The sequence below is a fragment of the Abrus precatorius genome, unplaced genomic scaffold, assembly GCF_003935025.1.
Source record: "Abrus precatorius isolate BTA unplaced genomic scaffold, Abrus_2018 Scaffold11, whole genome shotgun sequence".
Classification (NCBI taxonomy): domain Eukaryota; kingdom Viridiplantae; phylum Streptophyta; class Magnoliopsida; order Fabales; family Fabaceae; genus Abrus; species Abrus precatorius.
Genome location: NW_020874303.1, coordinates 4,051,696 through 4,077,638, shown reverse-complemented (window position 1 = coordinate 4,077,638; position 25,943 = coordinate 4,051,696). Strand labels below are relative to the sequence as shown.

The window sequence follows — 25,943 nt, the reverse complement described above, 5'->3', positions numbered from 1 at the left end:
TATATTACTAATATTAAATATTAAATTTTTAATAAAAAAATATTATTTAATAAATTTTTATAATGTTACTTTCACACACATTAAAATTTTATAAATTATTTTATCTCACTCTTCTTTTCTCATGCACTTTGACAGTAATGTCATGTCATCAACCCTATCAAAATGGATTAATGAGCAACTTTTGCAGTTAACAAATTTAATTTCGAAATGGGATTTTTGTAATTTCCTGAAAAATGATTTTATTTATATTACTACAATTTAATTACTTTAATTATCATTTTTTAATTTTAAAACCTAATTTGTAACTTTTTCATAATAATCTTAATTATGCTGCCAGGAAGTTTACAAAAATTTTATTGATTAATATGTATTGTGACTCTTTATATTGTGTACTATTTACATTTTATATAATTTAGCACAATAGAAAGAGGTTTAATATACAAGCTTTGTTGTATATTTCTAATTTTTGTATTACTTTGCAAAGTAAAAATTAAATTTAAAAAGGTATATGTATTTATTATTTTAAAAACATAAAATATATTTAATATTTTCTTTATTTAGTTAATAGGATAATTTAAAGAAAAAAGAGGGGAAAATTAAAATTACTCTTAATATACACTTTGGACAAAAACAGAATTCACAATTAGAATCATAAATATTGGATAAGCTTAAAAAAAACAATTATTCCTCAAAGAGTATTGAGGTTTTACTCTTAAATTTTTGTATTCTTATATTTTTTCTTTTTAGCAAAAATTTATTAGTCCTACGTTTCCTATACGGACATGTAAGAACTTTATTACATATTTTTCTCTCAAAGTGAATACATCTTTGGCCATGAAAGAACATAATTTTATCAATATTGTTAATATCAAATCTTTGAATTAATTTTAAATATTTAAAAATAATACATGCTTATTATATTTTTATTGAAATTATACCACTTTTAAAGGTTGAAAATCAATCCTAAACACTTTTGCTAATATTTTCTTTATTTTATATACTGCATGCTAGCATGTTACCAAAGCATTTGTCTTTCTTCACAACAAGGTAGGTTAGGTCTCCCTATATTTGAATTACATGTTCAATGCCAAAAGTGGTTCAACGCAGTATTGGAGAACGGAAATTGCTGCTATAACTAAAATACACTATTGTTATCTAATCTATGACTTTGAAAAACTGTTGCGATAATATCACTGTGTCATCCCACAAAAATCACTTAATTTCCTAAGGAATATGATTATCTCTCTTCTTTTCATATTTTCACGTAACACAAATTAAATTAAAATTGAATTATTCTGTTCGTCGATCGTTAAACATTTGAATTCCACGGAAGCAGAGGCAGAGCGACGTCGTTGCGTTTACAAGCAGCACGACGTCGTTGCGTTCAGCAACAGCACGACGTCGTATCGCGAAGTTTAAAAACTGGCGCGCTTTTGTTCTATTTCCGTTGGTAACAAATAACTGTCTAGAGAGAGAAAGCCGAACCCTTGAGCTTAATTACACTCCGCATCTCTCTCACTCTCTCTCTCTCTCTTTCTCTTCTTTCTCGTTTTTTTTCTCAATTTCTTGGGAAACAAACAACCTTCCACTTTCTCTCTCGCTCTCTGACGATGGAATCCGACACTGAGTTTCCCGAGCCAACTACTTACAGGGACCTTGACGCTATAACCAAATACCTTGACACCGAGATCGATTTCATGGCCGCAAGGAGTTACTACTCAAGGAACTACACCATTCAATTACGGAGGCACGCCGTTTCTACAATCGCCAGGGTAAGTGTGAATCGTAGACACGTTTCCGTTTGTTTCCTTTAGCCGTAATATGAAACTTGAAATCCATGCAAGAACCTGCTTGTTTCCTGAAAAAATTCGATTCTTGTTTCTAGTTTCCAGCTCATTTTCATATGCATCTGTTTGGATACTCAGAAAACAGAATCGAAATATGTTCATCCGTGCAAGAAAGTGCTTGCTACGCTAGTGTTAATTTCTTTTTGCGATCTGTTTTCTAGGCTGTATTTTATGGCTTATTTTCGTCTCCGTTTGGCTACGTAGAAAACAGGAAGAAAAAGTGAGTGTTATTGTGTTTAATTTCCGATATATTGATTGCATTAGGGCCTGGACGTTTTCCTTTTCGTGGAAAGCAAGAACGTAATATTTGTGCATAATTTTTTGAATCTTCATTTGGATGTGTTAATGTGTGAAAATCTCGCTCTCTGGTTTAGTTCTTTTTGCTCGGATTTATCTTTGTAATCGTGAAAGGAACCTGTTGATTTCTTTTACTTAATCTTGTCGTTGTTGACTTATGTTGACTTCTTCTGCGTGTTTTGCTTCGCACAGCTCTCGCAGCGCGAAGATCCCGATGCATATATTCCCTACCTAGCAGTGAACTATTTCGATCGCTTTGCTTCCAGGAAACTTATTCAAGTAATATATCTTTTTCTTTTCGCCTCTGAAATCTTAAAATTTGTTTATCCATCGTTCTTTGAATTCATTTGTGATAAATCTCTCTGGTTTCCCTAAGGATATCACCGGTGGAACTTTGACTGAAAGAGTTCGTTTGATTGCAATATGTTGCTTCATCATTTCCGCCAAGATGAGGACAAAGCAGTTCTATCTCCCTGAGCTTCTGGTAAGCCTGTGCGCGACACTCTATATTGCGGAATTAAAACCACGTTAAATTTAATCTCATTGTGTTTAATACACGACTACACGCGCTGATTTATTACACAGGGGGACAAATATGTTGATATCGAACACGAGAGGATTATGAAAATGGAGCTTCTAATTCTCGAAGAACTTGACTGGCGAATGATATCTGTAACTCCCTTTTGCTTTCTAGACCACCATTATCCCATCTTCAAAAAGATTGGTGGTTTCAAACGCCGTTGCATCAATGAGATCATAGTCCAGGCTCAAGGAGGTGAATTGGCATCACAATCAACTTGTTGAGTCTTATTTTATTTTTTTACGAAAGTCCTGGTAACATTTTTTTAATACACTCTTTATTATTATTTATTGAAATTTATTTGAAACTATAAAATTATGAGTGAGGCTCGTTTAAATCAAAAGTTAAAATCGATGTAATTCTGCATTTCTCAATAAATTTCAGTCAAAAAGTAATTAAGAAGAGTGTGTTAAAAAATATATTGGTAGCATTTGTCTCTCCCACTGTGACACTTACAGAACATCGGTTCTTTTCAAAAAAATTTGCTGCAGAGCACCCCTTCACTCTATTCACGCCTTCTACTATTGCAATGTCCGCTTTTCTGGCTGCTACCAAAATTGCATATCCCAATGAGTATGATTCAATAGACAAAAAGGTAAATGAAATGAAAAATTAAATGCACAGTCGTAATTCCTGTTTGAACAGATTTACAAATTATGCCTTAAGCAATTTTATATATCATCCTGGTTTTCCTAGGAGGAGGAGAAAGAGTGTTGCAACAAGCTGGTTGAACTTTGTCTTAGAAAGAACATTGAGATACGTACTGAATCAGGAATTGTTATGTCTGGTAGCAAAATGGCGGCATCCCTGGAGCATGCTGAAGAAGTTGCAGCAGCCGAGACATCCGAAGAAGAGTTGGCAGAAGAGATTGAGTCAAGCATGCAAGAACATAACAAGAGCAGGGCAGCCCCCTTTTGGGCCCTGGTGCTTGATAATCCTGAAGAAGAAGAAGAAGAAGAAGAAGAAGAAGAAGAAGAAGAAGCACCTGAGGCTCAGTTAATAACCCGACGAAGACGAAACAGGGGCGTCTCTATTGCAGAGAAATCTGGAATTTTAGTAGTCAAGACCGAGGCAAAACAAAGAAGAAAGGAGGAGGACAAGGCTGGGGTCGTGGAGGCATCTAAAGAAGATGTAGCAGCAGAGACAGAGACAAACCGACAAGGACAGGACAAGGGCAAGACACGGATGGTGCCGGAAATAACTGAAGATGAGATCGAGTTCAACCAACGAAGACGGGAGAAGGGCAAAGCATTGATGGTGGTCGATGAGGAGGAGGAGGAAGAGGAGGAAGAAGAGGAGGAGGAGGAGGGACCAGTTTCACAGATTGTTCCAAAGAAGCTAATGAACTTTCACCTAAAGTGGCCAATTAGTACGCAGCTAGATATTATAGAATACATAACGGAACATGAAGCTGAACGAAAACATAAAAAAGCAAAAGCAAAAGGACATGGAAAAGCAAAAGCACAGGCACAGGCACAAGCACGGGTAGATGACCCCAGAATAGTAAGCATTCGATGTCCTGAAACAATAAGGGGGACTGGACACGATAAACCTCTAGGAAACGGGGGATTTTGTAACTGCAGCATCGTTTAGTTAGTTTCTACACCTATTAATACTAAATCCTAAAGAGAAGATCAAACACTGAACACTAACTGCTGTTACATATATCATGTAGTTCTAATCCCTTTCCATTTGGCGGCGGTCCAGAAATTGATTGTGGACCGTGCAATTCATAATATGCCGATTGAACTGTCGCTATTGATATAGCATTACACTGCAACTGTGGTTCCCGAATTCCGTTTCAGTGAGTGTTTATTCTCCATAATTGATTTTTTAGACCGCCTGATTGTTGCTGTCCTGCCTACGATTCTTCTGCGTCATGTTTCAATATCCGAATGAGCTGTGCGTGAAGTGTAAATGATGGCTTTTATAAGCAATTCAAATCCTGCTATTTCTTGATGAAAATACACTTTTTTTTTTTTTATCACTTTATACATATATATATATAGGACCAAATTTCTATATCATAAATATCGAGACAGATTTTGAAACCGAAAAACTTGATCGATTCAAATAACAGACATCTTTTTCGTAATTCATTATCACTTCTACAAATTTAAATCTAAAAAATATAAACAAAAATTAATAAATATATATCTTAAGAAATAAAAATATTATAATTGGAAATAGTAAAACTAGCATCTCAATGAAGAAAAAAATATAATGAAAATTAATATAATAGATTATATTTTATTTAATAAAATAGAATTAAATCAAAGAAAAATATTAAAAAATCATTTAAATAAAGACATGAATTTTATTGAAATTAATGACTTTACAGTCAAAATTCAACATTTAGATAAAAAGTTCAGAATTTAACATTTAAATTAAAATTGACTAAATTTAAATAAAATTATTAAAAATAAAATGAGAAAAAAAATGAAGATAAACTGAAAGCAAATAAATCCTAAAAATAAGATAATTTGCATTTTCCAAACCATGCTCGACAAAGTGAACTAAATTTCATTTACAAACTATTGAGTTGCATTAAATGATTTTGAATCGCAGAACGTGGTTGAATTGAAATTCTAAAAAATTACAGTATCTTTAACTTCTGTTTTAAAAATATATAGTTCCTAAACTGTAAACATTCAGACCAAAAGAAGCTCCAACACTGGCTTCTCAAAGCACATGATGCCTCCTATTACTTACTATTTGAAATGTAATCCATTCATTCATAGCATTTATCATGCTGAAACTCGTTGAGTTGATGGGTTTAATTATAAAGATTCCTTGGCATTGGGAAGAAATGTAATACAGGATTTGCAATTTTTAAAAGATCGAAGAAAGGTATCTATGTTCCAGTTCCCAAAAGTAATGAGGCGGCCAATGAGGGAGGTTTACCATGTCACCATGACGACGATAGTATCTGTCTATTCCCGCTAGCACAAATTGGTAGCTGCTGATTGTGACATTCTTAAACGCACTGGGCCTCTTTACAATATAAATATTCACCAATGTTCAATACCTAACACAATCTGATTCAAACATCAAGCCTCTCGAAGAAATAAAGATAGCCCATGTCCTTGGGAGGATCAATGGAAGCCCCAACTTTATTGTCGTTAAAAATAACCCATCTACCGTCTTTTAAGACATGTGCAACATAGTGACCACACAGCGTCGATGTTCCAATGTGGCTAACAAAACCCTTTAGTCGATATCCTGTGGAAAACCAAAGCGAGAGAAATCTCATTAAAAATCCGCTGTTAAAACAATAACGCCAATTTGAACACTCGAAAACTTTTTTTTTTTTTTGGATGATTCAAGATTCAATTATAATCAACGTCATAATAACTAAGTATTAAAAGCAAATTACTTCCTCCTCCATCAGGTAAGTTGGCATCATTTGGAACAGATTCAGAGTTTGATGCAGTAGCATCCATACTGGAAATTGAAGCATCAGGATTGCTAAATATCCACTCTGTTGCTTTCTCAATGTCACCACCCTACAGAGCAATTATTTTCACCAAGTCAAACATTTTAGGACAATGAGGACCATCCAAATCCCACAGACAGAAGAGAAGGGAAAATATTGTAAGAGAAAATTACCGATGCCTTCAGTGCCTTTCGAGCAACATCATCTTGAAATCCAAATGAAATTAGAGTATCAACTTTTGATTGGTCAACACTGTCACAGCCTTGCCCTTTTGAGATAGGAATGTCAATATCTATGAAAATAAAGATATATCAGTTATTATCTCTTGTATTAAGAAGCCACTGGCTTAAAGGAACTGTTTTGCATAAAAAAAACTAAGAGAAACCTGGATCGTCCATATGAGATAGTAACCAATTCATTGCCTCTTCTACCCCAGCATTTGATGTATTTATAGCAGCTTTCTGACAATGAATATGGTTAAAGCCCATGGAAACCAGCTGTGAGACAATGTCTTCATTGGCCAAAGGTTCGTCTGAATCCTCCTCACCGGGTACTGTGCAACAAATGTCAATAGATTTGGCAACTTTTAGCTTTATTCCAGCTAAAATGATATTTTTGTTATTTAGCTAAAATCTAGATCCTCCCTAGGATTGGAAGGGAGAGGAAGACACAAAAAATAGTGTGATTGTAACACATTAACAATGCTTTTGCCAAGGGTGAAAGACTGAAAGATTGTAATTGTTTGGTCTTTTAGGGCCAAGGCCAAATATGTTACAAAAAATATATATTGTGGGTGCTTCACCAGAGTCACACCCAGCCAACCGACAAGTTTACAATGCAGATAAAGGGCAACACCCTGATGAAGACCCATATGGCACCAACCAGTTCAATAAAATTCAAATAAGTCTTAGACGAAAGAGGAACTCCAGTAGTAGCACCACTCAGTGTAACAAAAACTCAGATTTCCAGAGATCAGAAATGGGAAATGATCACAGAGCTTGGGGGTGGGCATGGGTTATTTTTTCCTCTGAAAATTTGTTTCTTAGTCATTTACACGGTGGCTCATCAAGATTCCACAAATCATCCAATTTCAGCAATTTCATGAGGTTGCCCAACAATCCCAGCGTGATCTCACCAAACCAAGTCAATGTACATAAGGAGCGTATGTAAAATGAAACAATATTATCAATGTAAGCCACTAATTTTATAAAGTTTATTTCCTAACAGAGAACACAAATTCCACTAAGGAAATAGCAGGTGACCAACGCAACATGTAAAAAATGTTATATATTAGAATTGAGGACTCAGTAATCAAAGTAAATTATCTATTTTCCTCTATTGGAATCTTATAACCTCCTGAACAAGAAAAACATACATACCCCCATCTGGTAAAAGCTCTTCCCCAGGGTGATGACCTTTGCTGCGCATATGATTAATATCTATGATATCAGGTACATCTATATACACATCTGAAAGAAGAGAAGTTCTTAGTTATGTATAAAGAGATATAGGGAAAAAAATAATGTCAGGTACATCTATATACACAACATATTGATTATTGATACACAACGTACCAAGTTTTTTGGGTACCCATCCCTCCTCCATAACAAATTTCCGCATGTGTAACACCAGGTAATCAGGGAAAGATGTCAGACCAGCTGTCCTACAGATTAAATAATGTTTCAGCATCAAGATGATTTTCAATGCACTATTAATAAAGACATAATTAGGTAGCATTAGACCAAGCTTTTTTAGATCTTAAAAGCTACTTTAAAGTAAAAGTAAAAAATAAGAATTATAAAGTAAATCCTAACTGCAGATGATTATCATTTATTCGCTTAAGACAATAACATTATAACGAAACTCAAGCCTTTTCGGTCAGGTACACAATTCAAAAGCCAAAATATTACCATAAATCATGTTTTTACATACAAACTATTGACCTATAAATCCTTCTTAATAGCTTCACCTATACCCAAGACAATGACATCAATAGACTAAATTTCTCAATAATCCAAAACAGAATAGTGAAACACCCTATATAACTATCCAATGAACTAACATGAACGGCATTAATGCTTACTTCATTGCTATTGTCTTTGCTTTCAAGGCAGTGCTGTAAAAATCATGTATCTCCTCAGGGGATGAGAAATTTGCAAGGCAAGCTTCTAAAGGCACCCTCGGCCGTACAATCTCATTGCCAGACCTATCAGAAATTAAGAATAAATATAATTAGCAGAGGTTGGATAAACAAATGAATGAAACAGTAAGATTCCTAAGTATCTGAACTTACACTTCCTTTCCTTCAGAAAGTTTCTCTGCTTTCAGTTTGTTGAACAATTCTAATTCTTCTGAAATTTCACAAAAGAAAAAAGGTATAAAATACAAGACCCTAAGATTTCTCAGTTGAGAACTAAAAACACCCACCTTTGTTAGTTGCTTCATGCAATGGGATATTCAGCGAAAGAATATAGTCAAGTCTTTTATTATACGCAACTTTTCCCGATGAACACAAGATTCGATCTTCAATACCAAACTTGAAACTCCTCGCAGGATCCAGTTCAGTTTTCCCAGTATTAGCTCGTTCAACTTGGTCAAGAAAGTGAAGGAAAAATTCTAAAGCATCCTAACATTGAGTTGGAATAAAATTGTTAGAAGACAGCAAAGACACATTCATCTCCAAAATCCAAATAGAAAAATATATTAAAATAAAGTATGGGTGGAACCACTTCTGTTGAATCAAGATAATTTAAGTTATATACTTTGGGGCTTATCAGAAACCAAAAGTATGTATTAGGAGGCCTAAATTTATGATAACAAGTGCAGGTAACCAAGCATAACGGCAGACATCATTCCAGCTTAACTTGATATTTTCTTTACATCCTTTACTTCCTTACAGTGTGGCTACATATTCATAAATAACTAAGTAGCAGGACATATCAAATGGAATAATATCAGACACTTCTTATACCATTAACTCATTCAGAAAAAAGAAGTCGATAAACATACCTGTTGCCGCATAGATGAAAATTCAGGATGGCTGGCAGCAATTACAGCTTTGAACATTCGTGGGGGTATCCCTTCCTGTTCCTAGTGTTTGAAAAAACCGGGACAGGGCAAGCAGAAAAAATGACAAGAAAGCTCACTGTTATACGAAACAATAAGATGAAACAGAGAAATTTCTATCATAGAATACATGAGAAGTTGAGAATGATGTTGCTCATTCTGATTAAACCTCATTTTAAAAACATGCAGCATATTCAACCCATTCTGATTAAAGCTCATTTAAAAAATCATTTCATTTCTGAAACTAGTACAACATATAATCTGCATTCCCCTTAAAAGAATGATGTTGCTCACCGTGGAACTTGATCAATTAAAAATTTTAAATGTTCTTGATTGTATAAGTTAAATAGGAATTTTAGTCACCAAAGTTCTAGAAAGCTTACCAAAGTTGTAGATGTGGTAGCAACATTTGCATAGTCATCACTCTGAATGAAAGAAGGTAATCTTAAAAAAGGAAGAGGAAGAATATAAACGAATTTTCAAGATAAATGTGCTGATACGGGTACATACCTCAGATGGTGGAATAGAGTATTTACCAGACAGTAAACCATGAGCCAATTTGGTCCTGTATAAGATGGAAATCATTAACATTTCTCTTTTGGAGATTTTTTCTAGAAAAAAAAAAAATCCTTTTTGAAGGCATCTCCTCATTATTGATATACATTGTTCTATGGAGCAAACAGAGTGCCCTACTTGAATGTAAAACTACTGCTACATATATGGGTTAATTACATTAGTAACCAAATACTTATTAACCATGTCAAAAGTAGAATAGTGGATTTTTTCTATAAAAATGTGTTTCTTCTTACACTTTTGTGATACAGTTATATCAATTTCTACTTTTCTAGTAGACTAAAACAATCTAGTAACTTACAGCTGCATATTCAGGTCCACAGTTGGATCAGCAGGAGCTGTTTCAAATGCCTTTTTTAGATTTTGGTTTATATAGTACCTAAGATGCAATCATAACAGACACTGAAGTAACTGCAAGCAGGATCCAAACAGATCTAAAGAAAATTAGAGATCTGAACAGACCGTGAACAGAAGGATTGTGTAGAAAATACAACTTGCATTGTTGCTGCCAAGTAACAACTGAAAGAGAAAAAAGAGGAAGCAAAAACTCATCAAACAAGCGCACTACAACAAGAAGAAATCATCAAGAGCCTACTCTACCTGTTTCCAAGGTTGACCAATCCTGTATATCCAGGTCCAAAAATTGGTTCCACGGCCTGTCCACTTTCTTGGATTCGATTCCATTCAAAATTGGTATTGTGGTCAAGTTCTCTTTCAGCAGTCGTCATTTCAGTCTGAATGTAACAAGTTGATGATTTAAAAGAATTATTTGACACTTTGAAACAGCATATTATTTGAGGTAAGCATACTCTTATACAAAGTATGTTACAAGGTAACACAACAAAAGTCAATTGCTTAAACATCCATATATAACTATCACATAAACTCATTGTTTAGAAAGGGGAAGAAGCTGACCCAAATATTAGAATCATACTCCATGGGTAATCAAGTACCATGTGGAAAATATCAATTTAAGGTAAAGAATTAACCTTTTGCAGTGATGAGAAATCAATGCCAAAAAAAGCCAGATGCTGTGCTAAAAGTGGGTCCAAGACACTGTCATCCTCTGGATAGGAGAAAACATCTGAGCTGCCATAACATTATCCATACTTAGCACACAATACCAAATAAATAAATAAAAATAATTCAGCATTAATTCACAGTGTATATTTAAATTATATAGTTTAAATAACTTATTCAGGATAGAAGGTATAAGAACCATAAATAACAAACTACTTGATTGACAACAAATTTCAACCTTGCCCCTTCAACATGATATCATTGAAAAACGGCTTAATAGGCTTCTTGCATTCAAAGTATATGCTATACTATATTCAAGAACATTGCACTGCATATAAACCATTTGGGACAAGTAACACGTGGGGACAAAAAATGGAAACATGGTTCTTTGCAATGGTCAAATATTACAAACAGAATCTATATTTGTATAGCGTTTTCCAAGCCTAATATTACTTCAAAACAATTCCGTCATATTTTAGCAAACTAGCTAACTTTTAACCATCCCACTTCTGGGAAAGGAAAAAAGAAATGTAAGAGATTTTGGCTAGGTTTATGACTAATACATTCTAATTGCATCCTCTATTAGTCTATTTCACATAAGGAAATACTCTGCTATTATTAGCATTGCAACATTCAAATTGAAATTTAAATATTGGTAATCAGGATATGACACCCACTACCACAGTAGTTAAAAGACACTGTAGCAAGAACTGCACAATCAGTTGGCCAGACCATTAAAAGCAAACAACATACTCATTGACCAGAAACAATCATAAGGGCATAATAATTACCCCTTCATGATTGCAAATTAAACCATGCTCTACAAACAAACCACTGAAATTAATAGGAGCATAAGAATGTCAAAACAAAACACACTGCAAGGGGCATCACCTGCTGCTTCCAGATCAGCAGTGATAGTCCCAAGCTTTACAGCAAGAGGGTAGCCTGTCTTTTTATAATGTTCAACAGCATGGTTGTTTCCACCACTTCCATCCCAATTTCTCCTCCCACAAAGGATCAATCCATCAGTCAGATTTAACCAAAGATTCTCCTTCTTATCACACTCCGCACATTTCCACCCAGATGGAGGAATAACAACACCATTGTCAATCTGCTGTAAACTCATCGCATAGGCACTAACTCGTTTCTTATCAGCAGTCCAAGCTGCAACTTGCTCCTTCCGTTCAGCACCAACAGCTAACAAAATAGCATCAGCAGCCAACCTCACCTGAAACATTTTTCACAAATAAACGAAACTCATCCCCAGCACACAACTCCTCTCCAAACAAAAACTGGAAAGAGAATAAACAGTCACCTTCTCCGGCAATTCCACCGAAGGGAACGGAAGAGACACATAATCAGGTAATATAACTATACTATGAATCTCTTCATATTCAGCTTCATTGTTATCAAATCCCCCATCAACACCTATACATTAAAAAACACCACTCATAAAAGAATAACAAATCTTTCAATTTAAGCAACAAGTGAAGCAAATAATCATGCATTCATACAAAACAAATTATCATAATATTGCACACACACCTATAGCCAGGAGAGTGGGTTTCTTCGAAGGCCTATCTTCTGGAACCAACTTCTTAGTCTTCTTCACATGCAAGTAAACAGGATTTCCAGTTTTCTCGAAATTCCAACTCACGAAGTCCTTCCCAAACGCGAGAAAAGTGAACATGTCGATGAACAATCCACCTTCTGACACCTGAAATTCACCACAAATATTGATTGAGTGACACAGAGCAAAATGGAAATTGGAAAACGGAACGGAAAGAGAAAATTTTACGGGAGTGTCGAAAGACACGCAGCATTCTTGCTTGTATATGCGATTGGTAGGCTCGGGGATTCGAACCCGGGAAAGGTTTGATCGGAGCAACTCCATTATCGTTCTGAAGCAGAAGCAACACTGTCAGAGAGAGAATTTGTGAGAAAGGTTTTAGATTGCTATGGAAGAGAGAATCAGAATCAGTGTTTGCCCTAAGCAACTGCCCCCGAGTTAAGTATAAGTACTTTCGTATTGCTAATATCCATTTTATAACACAAAATTAATAAATCATAATTTTTATTAAAAATTATTATATTTAATATTATTAATATATCAAATTTTATAATTTTAATAAAAAAATATTATTTGTAATTTTTTAATCCTGCCCAAATTATAAAAAAAAATCAAATAAACATAATTATTTTATTTAGAGTTAAATTAAAGTATGACATTATTTAAATTTAATATGTAATTTTAAATTTAAGTATCGGTTAATCTGTGATTCTATTTTAAATCTAAATAAATATGTTGTTTTATATGTGTATTTTAAAATAAACTAAAAAAATAAAGGAAATTTATTTTTTAATAACATAGATTTTTAATTTTATTTTGTATTTTCATTTGATAAATTTAAGAGAATCAGTTCATTTTTTATGGCCTAAATCATAGATAAATAATGATGAATCCCTCTTATAATATATTGAATCAATGGTAGAGTTAGAATTGAATATACTTCAATGATAAAAAAATAAAAAATAAAAAATCTTTTGATTTGTTTAGCAAATTGTAAGTCAAAAAAACACCTTAAAATCTTAAATATTATATTACATTTATCCTTCCATAACAAAGATCAACAAATAGGAAGAATAAGACGCCAATTATTATCGTACCTCTTCTTGAAATATTGATAATTATTAATAAGTCATAGTTTATCATTTGCTAAACTTTTTTTGAAGTATTTCCTAGTTAGTCAAATACTAATATAATCTATTTCATTTAATAAAATAAGATTGTAAATCAATTTCATGAACCGTTATCTTCAAAACACCAAATAGAAAATTCAATTTAAAGATCGAGAACTCTAATGGCTTCAGCCTATTAATAATATAATCAGATAAAAAAAACTACTAGCTAGTGTACGGTGGAACCTCTAATGATTTTATTTTACACTATTTTGTTTCAGTCCTTTTTTTTTCAATTAAAACGGGACTCAGCTTTAATCTCAAATATATATATATATATATATATATATATATACCCCACACTGTTTTATCATTTTTTAATTAAAGTAATTATATGGAAACTGAGGCATGAAATAAAGAGTGGAATAAGATAAGTAATTATATATATACATAAGTAGGAAACAATTTTTTTAGCTTTACTTTATCTTTTTAATAATGTTTTTACTATTTTATAAAATAAAAATTAAGCAATTACTATCTTAAAAATATTTAATAATTATTTATTTAACTCAAAATATTTTCTAATTAGTAGCGTGATAATTTAGTAAACAAAGTTTATTACAATGACAATTGTGATAATTAGTAAAAATCATGAGTAGTAAAAAATAATAAATTCATTTTTAAAAAATACCATTTAGTCTTAAACTTTCGAACACTTTTTGTTTTTGCTATTAAATGGAACTGAAAGTACAGACCAAACAAAACTGCATGTACAATCTAAAATTTCAAATTCTCAGATAATTCAGACCAAGAAAAGGAAACAAACACTTTTATATTAATTGGTTAATTTATTTAAATGAATAACCTAGAAAGTTCATAAATACAGATTAATTAATAAATAACCTTTTTTTTAACTATCGAATTTACATTTATAGACACTCCTATGTACTTTGTATGAAAATTAGCTTTTCACCAATTTTCAAGTAGAGTTTTCTTGTTTATACAAAGAGGCTATAAGTACCCTTGTTCAAAACCCAATCATAAAACTAAACAAAATTTGTATTTATGGCTAGGGAGAGAAAGATAAGCTCCATTGATTTAAGCAACTTGACTAACCTCGGTTTTAGGAAATTTTGTCTCCATTTCTTTGTTTTAGAGAAACATTTTTCTGTTGTCTCTTTTGAACAGTGGTATACAAAACTACGACATAATCGGATCTATAAAATTTCAAACACCACCATCTTTTTAGATCACTCTCTCCTTTGTATCCAAAATAGAAAATCTTTCCTTGTAAGGTTTTCTTTCATGTTTTTGGGTGTACAATATGTTCCAACAATTACACCCTCGTGTGATCATAACAACACTTCCCTAGACCTTACTATTCTTATTCCAACTCCAAGCCTCTTCTTTTTCCAATCATGGAGTCCGTATTGAAGAACAAAAACAATAAGCCATTGTTAACGCGTCTCAAACCCGTTATTGATGTCAATAACTCTTTCACAGCTACCCTGAATCCAAATTGCAATGGAAGCGACCCAGTAGCTGATAAGGATGATGCCATTTTACCAGTAATGTCGTCTTCGATGCTCATGGTGGCAAAGGACAACCAAAAAGAATGTGGATGTTGTGGGAGAAAGAAGAGTAGGGATCAGTGGAAGTCCCTCAAACCTGCTTTGAATCAGACAACATCGGTGAGAGAAACATTAGTAACGTATAATTTAATATATTCCTAGTTAAAATTTATTAAAAAATATTAGTCCTATAATACAGTTTTAAAAAAAATTTAGTAAATAATTAAAAATATATTATAAAAATTAATATTAAGGAATGTGTTTCAGTAATTATCTTTTCAATCCTTATTTTCATTTTTTCACTTGTTTTTGATGTGTGATAGTCTTAATCATTGTTAATGCTCTTTCACGCTCGTCATAAAGCCAAATTGCAAAAGAAGTGATCCAGTTCTTGCATATCTCGCGGTTGCTGATGAAGACGGTGTCGTTTTACCAACCATGTCATCTTCAAAGCTGATGGTGGCAGAAAACAGCCAAGGAGAACATGGAATTTACCGAAAAAATAAGTGTAGGAACCGGTGGAAGGCTCTCAAGACTACTTTGAATGGGACAACATTGGTAATTATCCATTCAAAATTTAATCAACATATATTATTTTTTCACGAGTTATCCAATTGCATATTGGGTGTGTATGTTTGTATGTGCATTTGACATTAAGTAGTAGAGATTTTTGGGTTTTGATAAGTGTTGTAAATAACTAAATAAGCTCCTTTTTTGTTGTTCTTTTCAGATGAAGAAGATTATTAACAAAAGGAAAACAATTAAGGCCAATTTATCCATGTCCAAATCAACAAGCAACTTGGAAGGAGAAGCTAGAAATAAAATCTCAAGCCCAAAACACAAAAGCATCCGCCGAACCAATTCTAACGCTTCCTCTGCTTTTGGGGGTATACCAACATCTAATTCCTCATATTCTTTGAGTTCATCAAACATTGGTTACAATTTAGACACTTGTTCTCATGAAATGTACTCACCGTTAATGTCGTTGAGTGGAAATAGGGAGACAAAACAAAAGCAATGTGGAGTTAAAGCAAGGAAAAAGGGATATTATGGTTCAAATATATCTCTTTGTATGTTTTCAATTAGCTTGTTGGTTTTGTTATATGGGGTAAACTCCTCGCGATACTCTACACTACAACTTGGTTCTATCTTGTGCCTCCTAGTCGAGGAAGGCCATGCAAACAAGGGAGCTTTTCTGCAGAGAGAGAGTGAAGTTGACTTAATTCAATATAATATAAAAAGAATAGATCATTATGGAAGGATTGCTTGAGAGGAGCCATGGTCGGGTGCCTCCAGCTTCTAGTTCTACATCAAAATCATATAAAGGGGTAAGGCATTTAGGTGAGGGCAAGAACTTTTTTCTTATTGTAAAAAGCTTGATCTGAAAATATATATGCCAGTAAATTGCGTGAAAAAAAAAATACTAAATATGTAAAAACAATTATTGAATTTTTACTTGAAAGTGAGATGGGCAATTACTAAATCATAACAATTATATATATACTGTGAGTTTTTATTTGTGGTATATGATTTTGGAAATTAAAGATAATTTTAATTATTGTTTAGGGTGATAGCTAACAATAGAATTTTGAGTCCCTATGAGCAATATTTTTTCTTTAGAATTTTTTTAATACATATATTTGTAGTGTGTTAATTTGTTTCATGATATTTAGAATATTTTTTGTGGAAATTAAAGTTGGGAGTGTGTTATTAACATGCTTAATACGAGTTTTGAAAAAAAATTAGTTTTGGCTAATTTTCGAAAAAAAATACTCATTTTTCATACATTTTATTCAATTTGAGTACATTACTTTCCCACGGGAATGGAAGTTGTTTTTTCATAATTTCTCACTTCAATTTTATTTTATCACCTTGTCTTCTTTGAGTTTGGGTTCCTTCATGTTGTTAAGTAATATAATATCGTCATATTAAAAAAGATTATCAAATAAAAACTCATAATGGTTGATTGTCATTTTTATTAATTGAATTTGATAATTTTTTTTATTTATTTCTAACATTGTCGTGAAGAAATTTATAAGAGTTTATAAAAATACCATGATTCACGTGAAATATTTATCATCTATTTAATAATTTTTTTTATAACTTATTAAAATATAAATTGAAAATGAACAAATTTATTCTATAAGCCTGAGTGTAATAAAAAATTAAATAAATATTTAATTAAAATATTTACCTAAACACACCGCATATCATTTTACACAATAACATAAAAAGATACAAATTAATTTCAATAAGAATAGCATTCTAAACAGAGAATATAACAATCGTGAAGTAAACAAATTCTCTTAGAGTCCACAATGAAGTTTTTTAAGCTTCAATTATAACTAAACCTTTATGTTATGTTTTGTAATTTTAAGAAATAAAATAAAATTTATGTGATGTCGCTTAGTTTGAGAAAAACATATCCTTTGTTTGTTTAGAAAGAAAATAAAAAAACTACAATACATTTCCTTGTTAAACATGATTATCAGTTTCGTTTAGGTTTTAAAATTTGTAAGTTTCAAATATTTTTAAATTTTAAATTTTAATATCAAATTTTAATTTTAAATAACAGAAAATTATTAATTTTTAATATATTTTAATAAAGTGTTACATAATAGATAAAAATAAAATATTTTTTATAACTATATTATAGTACGTTCTTCTTAATTGACATTATTAAAAATACATTAAAATATTACATTATACTTCATATGCTATATCAATATTTTTGTAAGAATTAATTAATTAATTAATTAATTCAAATAAAAGATTAAAGCATATGATAAACTACGCATTCATAAAGTAATTTCATTTTACTTTTTTATTTTGAAATCAACGAGTACATGTTAAAAAATTAACATATATTTTAACTTAATTTGTAATTTCTAGTTTAAATATTATTAAATGTAATTGTGTTAAATATTTATAATACATGTTGTTGAGAAAAAAAAATACTTAATATTAATTATATTTTATTAATACTTTAAATTATCATAAAAGTATATATTAAACATTTTTATTATGATTTTAAGATAATAATTGTTTTTATTCTTAACTTCTTCACATGTATATTAAACGCATTGTAAAAAATATATTTCTTTTTAAAAATGAAATTGAGATATTATAAAAAAATTACATACTATGCAGTGTTTTTTTATAGAAAAGGAAAAATAAAATACAACTATAAAAATAAAGAAAAAAATTATCTATAGAAAGTAACTAATGGGCATCCTCAAGAGGGTCATGCAACATATGCATGAAAGAATTTTGATGAGCTCCAGTCAAATGGTTAGCAATAAGATTTGTCTCACAATCTCTAGAATAACAATTATAACATGAGTATCAAAATGTAAAGAGAAATGAATTTTGTATTAAGCATGTCAACAATGTCTTTAACATCACTCTCGTACACTAAGTGTTAATATTATCTCACGCGAGTGACAAACTATTCAAGATGGCTCACAGCTCAACCAAAGTCAAATCACTAATACTATCAACCAAAGTCAAATCACTAATACTATCAAAATTTATGAATCTCAAAATCCAATGCTTCCCTGGAATCTCGAAATACTCCACCAAAGCCAATATGACATGAGTCCTACAAATAACTACTATCTATATTAAGTTTGAGCATACCATTTACCATTTATTGAAATAAAATTCTAGAGTAAAAAACTTATTATTGTGTACTTCATTCAAAAGATATAAGGTGATCCCATCATGAAGGAGCAAAGTGTGATGAAGAACTTATTGAACCAACCATTTGTTATCATAAAAAATAAAGTTATTTTGCCAACACTAAATCCACTACAAAGTTGAGAGGAAGAAAATTACATGTTGCGAAGATATATAACTATATAACCAACTATCAAGATTCATAATAAAAGAATGTCATTATACCCTAAAACCAAGCTACCACCGAATTTCTTTAGCATGGGCACACTTGTGTAAGCTATGAAAAGAGTTCTCCACTAGGTTGGAACATTAAGGACACCCTGCATAAGTTGTTAGACTACACTTATCACAATAAGTATTTGTAGGAAGCACATAATGCAAGAGTTGCCAAAGAAAGATACAAAACTTCTCAAGATTGGTCAACCTTTACAGCCACTTCCATATATGTGGGTTAGGGAGGGAATAAGGTTGCTGCCTAAGCCAAGTGTAATACCTTAATTTAATTTTTAAATAATTAAGCATCGCAAAATGGGAGAAATAAAAAAAAAATCATTCAAGTGGTTCCCAAAGCATAGTTCCACAAAGTATTTCAAAATAAATATGAATTACAATTTGAATCAATAGTTGTTACAGAACTTAAATAATATGTCAAGTTTTTAAACAAATTCTTAAGTCCTATAGTAGTTTCATCTATTCCTTCACTAAGCCTAGTACTGATCGTCTTAGTCACCTAAAAAATAAATGTAAGGGTAAGTACTCAACACTATCACACATAAGCACAGAGACTCACCTTCGCATATTCTACATATTCACTACCATATCCAAATCATGCATCAATTAACACATTCATCACATTTCAACATTTCATATTAATCTATATGGAGGTGCGCTTGCTGCACCATCAAACAATCCACGCCTATACGTGCGCTCACTGCACGTAGCCATGTTCACTGTGGCATTGTGATCAAAGATTTCTAATGCCCTCAACCTTTGGGACTTACTCAGTTTATACTATGGATGATCGCCAGATAGCTCCCGCTCCACAGATACAACGTGTGTGGTATTGAGCCCTCCAAGCAAAGGTGTTAGTTAGAGATCGAGTCAGGAGGAAAGTTTGTGGCCTGTGGTGTACCCACACTCACTGTTAGTATCACTACCACCCTCTTTTCCTCAAGGTATTTTTACCACCTCCATCTTCCACACTCCCAATGTATCATTGAACCATTCACGACATTTTAATATATTCAAACACAACCACATTTTACATTCAACATGCCATCACACTTTCCATCATCTAATATTATACAGCATCAATCACTTGACGTCTACATACATTTTACCCACATTCTCAATCACATTACACACAATTATCAACTTTGCACACGAATTATACTACAATCAAACCACCCCATCAGACTCAATATTCACCAACATGGAATACATCATATTAATACAAAATATCCATCAACACACATGTTTCTACATCATATTTCAATCATATAGCCACATATAGCAAAATAAACGAATCTCTAGCAAAATGAGATAGGGTAGAGTCCCCCTTACCTCAAATCAAAGACCCACAATGAAATCAATCAATGGAAGCGTCCCCCACACAGATTTCATTCTAAAAACATGAAGAAATTTCATGACAACTTAAGAGAATCAAGAAAACAGAGAAGACGGACATAAACCAAAACCCTAGCTATTGAAACTCACCTCCAAAAGTTCCAAACGTGATTTCCACCTTCAATTTAGCTTTCCAGCGGCTTTGGAAGCTGTTTAATTGGTAAGAATAGGCTGGGAATCGAAAGAATAGAGAGAGATCTCGAAGGGAAAGTGGAAAATTAAATTTTTCAAACCCTAAACCCTTTAAATACCTCTTTGGTCACAACACTCTTACTACAGTAAGATATCCTCATTCGCCTCGCTGCAACTACACCCTCTCTCGTTACAGCAAAAATTTCAGAAAAAATTACACTCTGGTTCCTGCAAAATTTTGCTACAACGAGGTCATCTCACGATGTAACGCCTTCAATTTCTTTATTCAATAAACAAATTTTATGGCGGATAGAAATAGATTCATTTCTATTCATGGAATTAATAATAGAATAAACATAAAATTTTATATTTCTTAAGAAAATTTCATAAGATTCCAAAAAAATCAAGCTTACAAGGGTAAAACTTTGAAACTTTAAAATAATCAAATAAAACTCAACTTTACTTCTAACAAATTATTCAGTTTATTTTTAATACATATAAATTTTAAATTTTCACCAAGAACATTTTCAAAACATTCTTTACAAACGAAATCTGCTCAAGAATTTAAATTCTAAAATCTAACATTAAAGTCATTTACAAACTTTGGTCAACCCAGATTATAATTTAATAAAATAATACAATTTCTCAAATGACTTAGTCCCTACAGAGCAGTCTTCCTTTTAATATCTTTATATTATGATTCTAGGACGGACCAGACATCTTCTTTTCTTCACATTCATTACCTGAAAATATTAGTAAGGGTAAGTATCTCTCGTCCCACTAAATCTCTGGTTTAACATAAGCGAAGAACTTACATGTATATACTATATTAGGAATATTATTTAACATAGATTAAATTAGCATTAACCCTCAAATCATCCAAGTTGTCACCACAAAGGAGCACACACAGTTCAACAGTCAATCATGTTCATCACTTTAGATCATGCATCTTTTTACTAATCAATACGTCATAATACATGTATTATACTACGTCAATCAATATGTCACAATAAGTGTGTTCTAATCGCACCCGTCGATGTATTACAACGCATATATCGCAACAACATCCACTGACATGTCACAATGCATATATTATAACCGTACGACTTTTACACTACTTCATACACATCACACTTTCACATTAATTTCACTTTTATATTCAATGCCCCTGGAATCCCTTGAGGACTTCACAGTTTAGATAGCTGCCAGTTAACTACAGTAACACAGATACACGTGTGCCAACCCAACCCATTTTAACAAAGGTATAGTCAAGAGTCTCGTGAAGAAACAAGTGTGTGGCCTATGAATACTTTCATTTTCAGCAAATAATTGTGCATTTGTTCACACTTAGCATTCACCACCCTCATTTCCTTAAGATTTCTCAAATCTTCTCCGGATTCTATACCCTCAGTTGTATCTCTGTAGCTATCTAAACTCACCATTACCATTTCTTAATCCTTTCCACACTTTTTTTATAAGACACGTGTCATAATACGTGATTCTTGACCAAATAACTTGGTGTATTACAATACATATATTATGAGTACACTCTTTGGGTTGTACCACAATACCTATATTGCAATCACATCCATTCATCTATTCTGACTTCCGTATTATAATCACTTTTATCCAGCATTTCATTTAATTCATTCACATGTGCGCTCACCGCACTTAGCCACACTCACTGTGGCACAATGATCACATCACACAAAAAGCCTTCTCTTTATTTAAAAATAGTCAAACACTCATATCAATAACATAGTTTCACTTATTTGACATACCCAATTATCAAACAACATAGATATATCATGCTTCAAATATCACAACATTCGGCAATTCACAGAACTACCAACCAACTTGTTCGTTCACAATACTCTAACACTTTACATTACAACCTAGTTCAATAATACCAACATACCTCAATCATCATTAAATATTCATCCAACACAGAAAATCATCACACAATCAATACAATGTGCCGGAGGTTGGACACCTCCAGACTCAACCTAGTCGTACAATCCATCACTCACATTTCTCAATAACAACTATAGAGTCGTCTATCCTAAGGTTTGGTATCATTTCGACTACTCCCAAACGATGTTTGCTTACTGAAAACGTAGTATTCCTTCAAAATAATTTTTATTACAAATTATATTTAAATAATTATCAAAATAGTTACGAATTTCCTATTTTAACTACCCAAGAGAGGTTAGGGTTAGAGATTTACTCTCTTACCTTAGAATGAAGACCTACCATGAAATTAACGATAGAAACACCTCTCACACGGGTTCTTGCCCTAAATACATGAAATAATCTATAAGAAATTAAGAGGGATGGGGAAAGAGTAAAAATCAAAAACTCTAACTCAAAATACTCACCTCCAAATGTTCTAAACATGATTCCAATCTTTAATCTAGGGCACCAATGGCTTAAAGGGAGATTTAATTAATAAAAAAGGCTAAGGATTAAGAGAATCGACAAGAGAGAATGAGGAGGAAATGGAAAAAATGTGTTTTTCCTAACCCTAAACCCCTTAAATACACAAGGTGCCGCGACATTCTCGCTGCAGCGAGGTCCCCTCGCTACAGCGAAAATCTCAGAGGAAATTTCATTTTGGTATCTGCAGAATCTCGCTACAACGAGACTGCACTCAGAATGTCTCTCGCTGTAGCGATAAGGTGACAGTTTCACGCCTTCTTCCTAGAGCCCTTTTGTTACAGCAAGAACACTCCAGTATTATACACTTAACCTATTTTTCAACCCAATTAATCCAGTTTAATCATATACAACTACATTTATATGCATCCATATTCATCTCACGTATACGCATATATCCACCTCATGCATTCACACTACCATCCAATGCACATCATCATCACATAATCAATCATACAAGCACATGGAAAACCTATATATATGCATATATAGTAATCAAAATATTATTACAAAATTCGGGTGTTACACACTACAATGAGATTGCATTCAGAATTACACCATCCACTGTCGTCTTCTCGCTATAGCGAGAGTCCTTTCGCCATAGCGAGAACAACACAGCTTCATGCTCTTCACAGTGAGAATGCCCTGCAGCAGACTCACACTTAGCCTATATATATATATATATATATATATATATATATATATATATATATATTCAATCAATTTTAGTCTAGTCACAATCCACATTTCATTTTAACCACACTATTTGGACATTTCACAATCATATTCACAGATTCATACATGTCCATGTCATTACACACATATACACATCATTATATACATAAATCAAACATATAAACATATAAAAATCCATATATACACCTATATTATTATATCAAAATATTATTACAAAATCTAAAGTGTTACACTAAGTGTATCGTGAAGCTAATATATAATGACCTTTCTTCCCAAAGATCTAACACAAGCAATCCATAAAGAAAGGGTGTAACATGCTTGAGGATTAAATAACGCAATCCTTGACAAGATGGGATAAAGGTGTGCTCAAAATATATAAATTATAGACTCCTTTAGGAATAAGTTCCTTAATGCAAAGGTTAGTATTTGAATCATGACCATAATCCAATCGATAATACAGAGCACCACAATCGAGTCAATCTTTGTACCAAATTGATCTTGCAACCTCACTAAGTCAAAAAGAATAAATGTTCTTAAGGACATTCTTAGTCTTAACTATCATTTTCTAGATACAATAAGCTATTATTTACGATGATATTAAGAATTAAGCAGTTTTTAAGATATTTATGAGACATAACGTGACACCACAACTTATTCTTAGCATTAACCAAATCCCAAATAAGCTTGTCGAGAAGAGCAATGTTGTTAAAGTGCTCTTCCTAATGCCTAATGTCCCAACTTTTTTATCCAACGTAAGAGTACTCTAAGAGACTTGGTGTCATCCTTGTTGACGAGCATGAAGATCTCAAATAAAGCTAGAAAGAGTTTATGTATCTCATAATAAATGCTTCTAAGTAATCAATAGACTTACATAGAATAAATTGGGAGAGAGTTAATAACAAATGTTAGCAGACCTGTGTGCCTAACCTTATTTAGTAACCTTACCTTCTAAGAAAAGAGCTTAATATGAACTCTTTTAATAATATGATTGAAAAAGGTCTTTGTAATATGACCATGACAAAGTGAAAATCTTACATTTGAGTCAATCAAGTTGGTTATCGATTTAAAAATATTATATTACCTAATTTTTACTATTTAAGCCTATTTTACATTAAAATTTTATATTAAAAAACCCGATGTATGAACTGATCTATTTCTCTTCCTTTTATTTGCATATGGATATATTGATTTCAATCAGGTTTTGAATTGTTGCTCGCCCTTTGTCCTCAACACCACATAATGAAGGAACTAATATTATTTGGAAAACCAAAATCTTTAAGAACCATATGTAAGAAAGTCCAACTAATATTATTGTATGCCTTTTGGAGATCAATTTTAAAAGCCAAGTACCCCTTTATAGCTTTGAATTTATGCATGTGATAATATTATAAAGGCTAATAGGACAAAAATCTTTGATCCATTATGGAATGATCAACCTTAAGAATGAGAACAATGTGAATTTTAGTGATACAATTATCAAAAAACCCATTAGAGAAGACATTGCTAACTAGCTTCCAAACATCATCCCCAATGATATGCCAATATTTTTTAAAGAAAAAATGTTGATACCTACCAGTCTAAGGGCTATAAAATGTTTTATGGACATCATTATGAAATTGACTTCCTATTTAGAAACAAGAGCTATGAAAGCTTGAAAAGCATCATGATTTAATGTAAGATTATGCTAAAGAGGAATTTTAAAGCCAAAGTCAATAACAAAGGAACAAAAAATTGTCTTGAAATAATTTAGAACCTATGTCTTAAGGTTGAAAACCATCATATAAGGTCAAACTAATAATCTTATTTCTATGTCTGCGAACAATGGTTTAAGTGTAAAAATTTGGTATTACAATCACCAAAGTTTATCCAATGCTCCCTAAGCTTTTGAAACCAAAGTAATTTCTCTTGTTTCATTATCTCAATAGATTCTCTTTGGAGGTTAGGTTCAAATTTTAGAATGCTAGAGTTACGATAGTTCTCAAGTTATAATTGAAAAACTTTAAGTTTGTCTTTGACACATTGTTCCTCTTAAAAATATTTTTTTTGAACAATTAACATTTATGACGAACTTGAATAAGGTTATCAACCATCTCATGCTCTTTCCTATACCAAGTAGAATTGATAATTCCTTCAAAGTCTTTTTGTCGAGACTAACTTTCCATGAAACACCAAGGTCTTCGATTATGCTCGTCTTCCACATAAAAGAAACAAAGTAAGAAGGAGAATGATCAGATTTGACTCAATAAAGATTATTTACATAAGCGTTAGGAAAAGTTAACCTCCACATGTTATCCACCAATATCTCA

The 25,943-nt window shown here is 32.3% G+C and overlaps 2 protein-coding genes across 5 annotated transcripts; one reads left to right on the top strand and one right to left on the bottom strand.

Moving 5' to 3' along the window:
- Positions 1-1,610: 1,610 nt before the first annotated feature.
- LOC113855478 (cyclin-D2-1-like) lies at positions 1,611-4,317 on the top strand. Its single transcript, XM_027487124.1, has 7 exons — positions 1,611-1,772; positions 2,337-2,423; positions 2,521-2,628; positions 2,730-2,919; positions 3,216-3,319; positions 3,421-3,648; positions 3,766-4,317. The coding sequence occupies exons 1-7, from the start codon at positions 1,611-1,613 to the stop codon at positions 4,315-4,317; spliced, it is 1,431 nt and encodes a 476-aa protein (XP_027342925.1).
- A 912-nt stretch (positions 4,318-5,229) lies between these two features.
- On the bottom strand, positions 5,230-12,839 carry LOC113855276 (ubiquitin carboxyl-terminal hydrolase 14-like). Of its 4 annotated transcripts, none has more exons than XM_027486845.1 (20): positions 12,618-12,839; positions 12,365-12,536; positions 12,135-12,247; positions 11,711-12,047; positions 10,789-10,883; positions 10,400-10,533; positions 10,262-10,318; positions 10,101-10,178; positions 9,737-9,791; positions 9,610-9,651; positions 9,170-9,250; positions 8,588-8,786; positions 8,454-8,511; positions 8,244-8,366; positions 7,735-7,823; positions 7,540-7,629; positions 6,546-6,713; positions 6,334-6,452; positions 6,101-6,230; positions 5,230-5,946 (listed from the first exon to the last, which is right to left on the bottom strand). In XM_027486845.1, the coding sequence occupies exons 1-20, from the start codon at positions 12,711-12,713 to the stop codon at positions 5,768-5,770; spliced, it is 2,415 nt and encodes an 804-aa protein (XP_027342646.1). In that variant the 5' UTR covers positions 12,714-12,839; the 3' UTR covers positions 5,230-5,767. The 4 variants fall into 4 exon arrangements, with proteins under 4 accessions (XP_027342646.1, XP_027342650.1, XP_027342647.1 ...); XM_027486846.1 differs by having other exon boundaries at positions 5,479-5,946; positions 9,170-9,251; positions 9,617-9,651; positions 12,618-12,790; XM_027486849.1 differs by lacking the exon at positions 10,101-10,178 and having other exon boundaries at positions 5,443-5,946; positions 12,618-12,807.
- Between the last annotated feature and the right edge of the window lie 13,104 nt (positions 12,840-25,943).

Bases quoted from the DNA above. Each gene is read 5' to 3' on its own strand.
- LOC113855478 (XM_027487124.1), top strand. From the start codon at position 1,611: ATGGAATCCGACACTGAGTTTCCCGAGCCAACTACTTACAGGGACCTT. The intron at 1,773-2,336 runs GTAAGTGTGAAT...TGCTTCGCACAG, and splicing joins CCGTTTCTACAATCGCCAGG to CTCTCGCAGCGCGAAGATCC. The intron at 3,649-3,765 runs GTGCTTGATAAT...TCTATTGCAGAG, and splicing joins CAGCCCCCTTTTGGGCCCTG to AAATCTGGAATTTTAGTAGT.
- LOC113855276 (XM_027486845.1), bottom strand. From the start codon at position 12,713: ATGGAGTTGCTCCGATCAAACCTTTCCCGGGTTCGAATCCCCGAGCCT. The intron at 10,534-10,788 runs GTTAATTCTTTA...TGTTACATTCAG, and splicing joins ATTTCTCATCACTGCAAAAG to ACTGAAATGACGACTGCTGA. The intron at 8,512-8,587 runs GTGGGTGTTTTT...GTGAAATTTCAG, and splicing joins GCATGAAGCAACTAACAAAG to AAGAATTAGAATTGTTCAAC.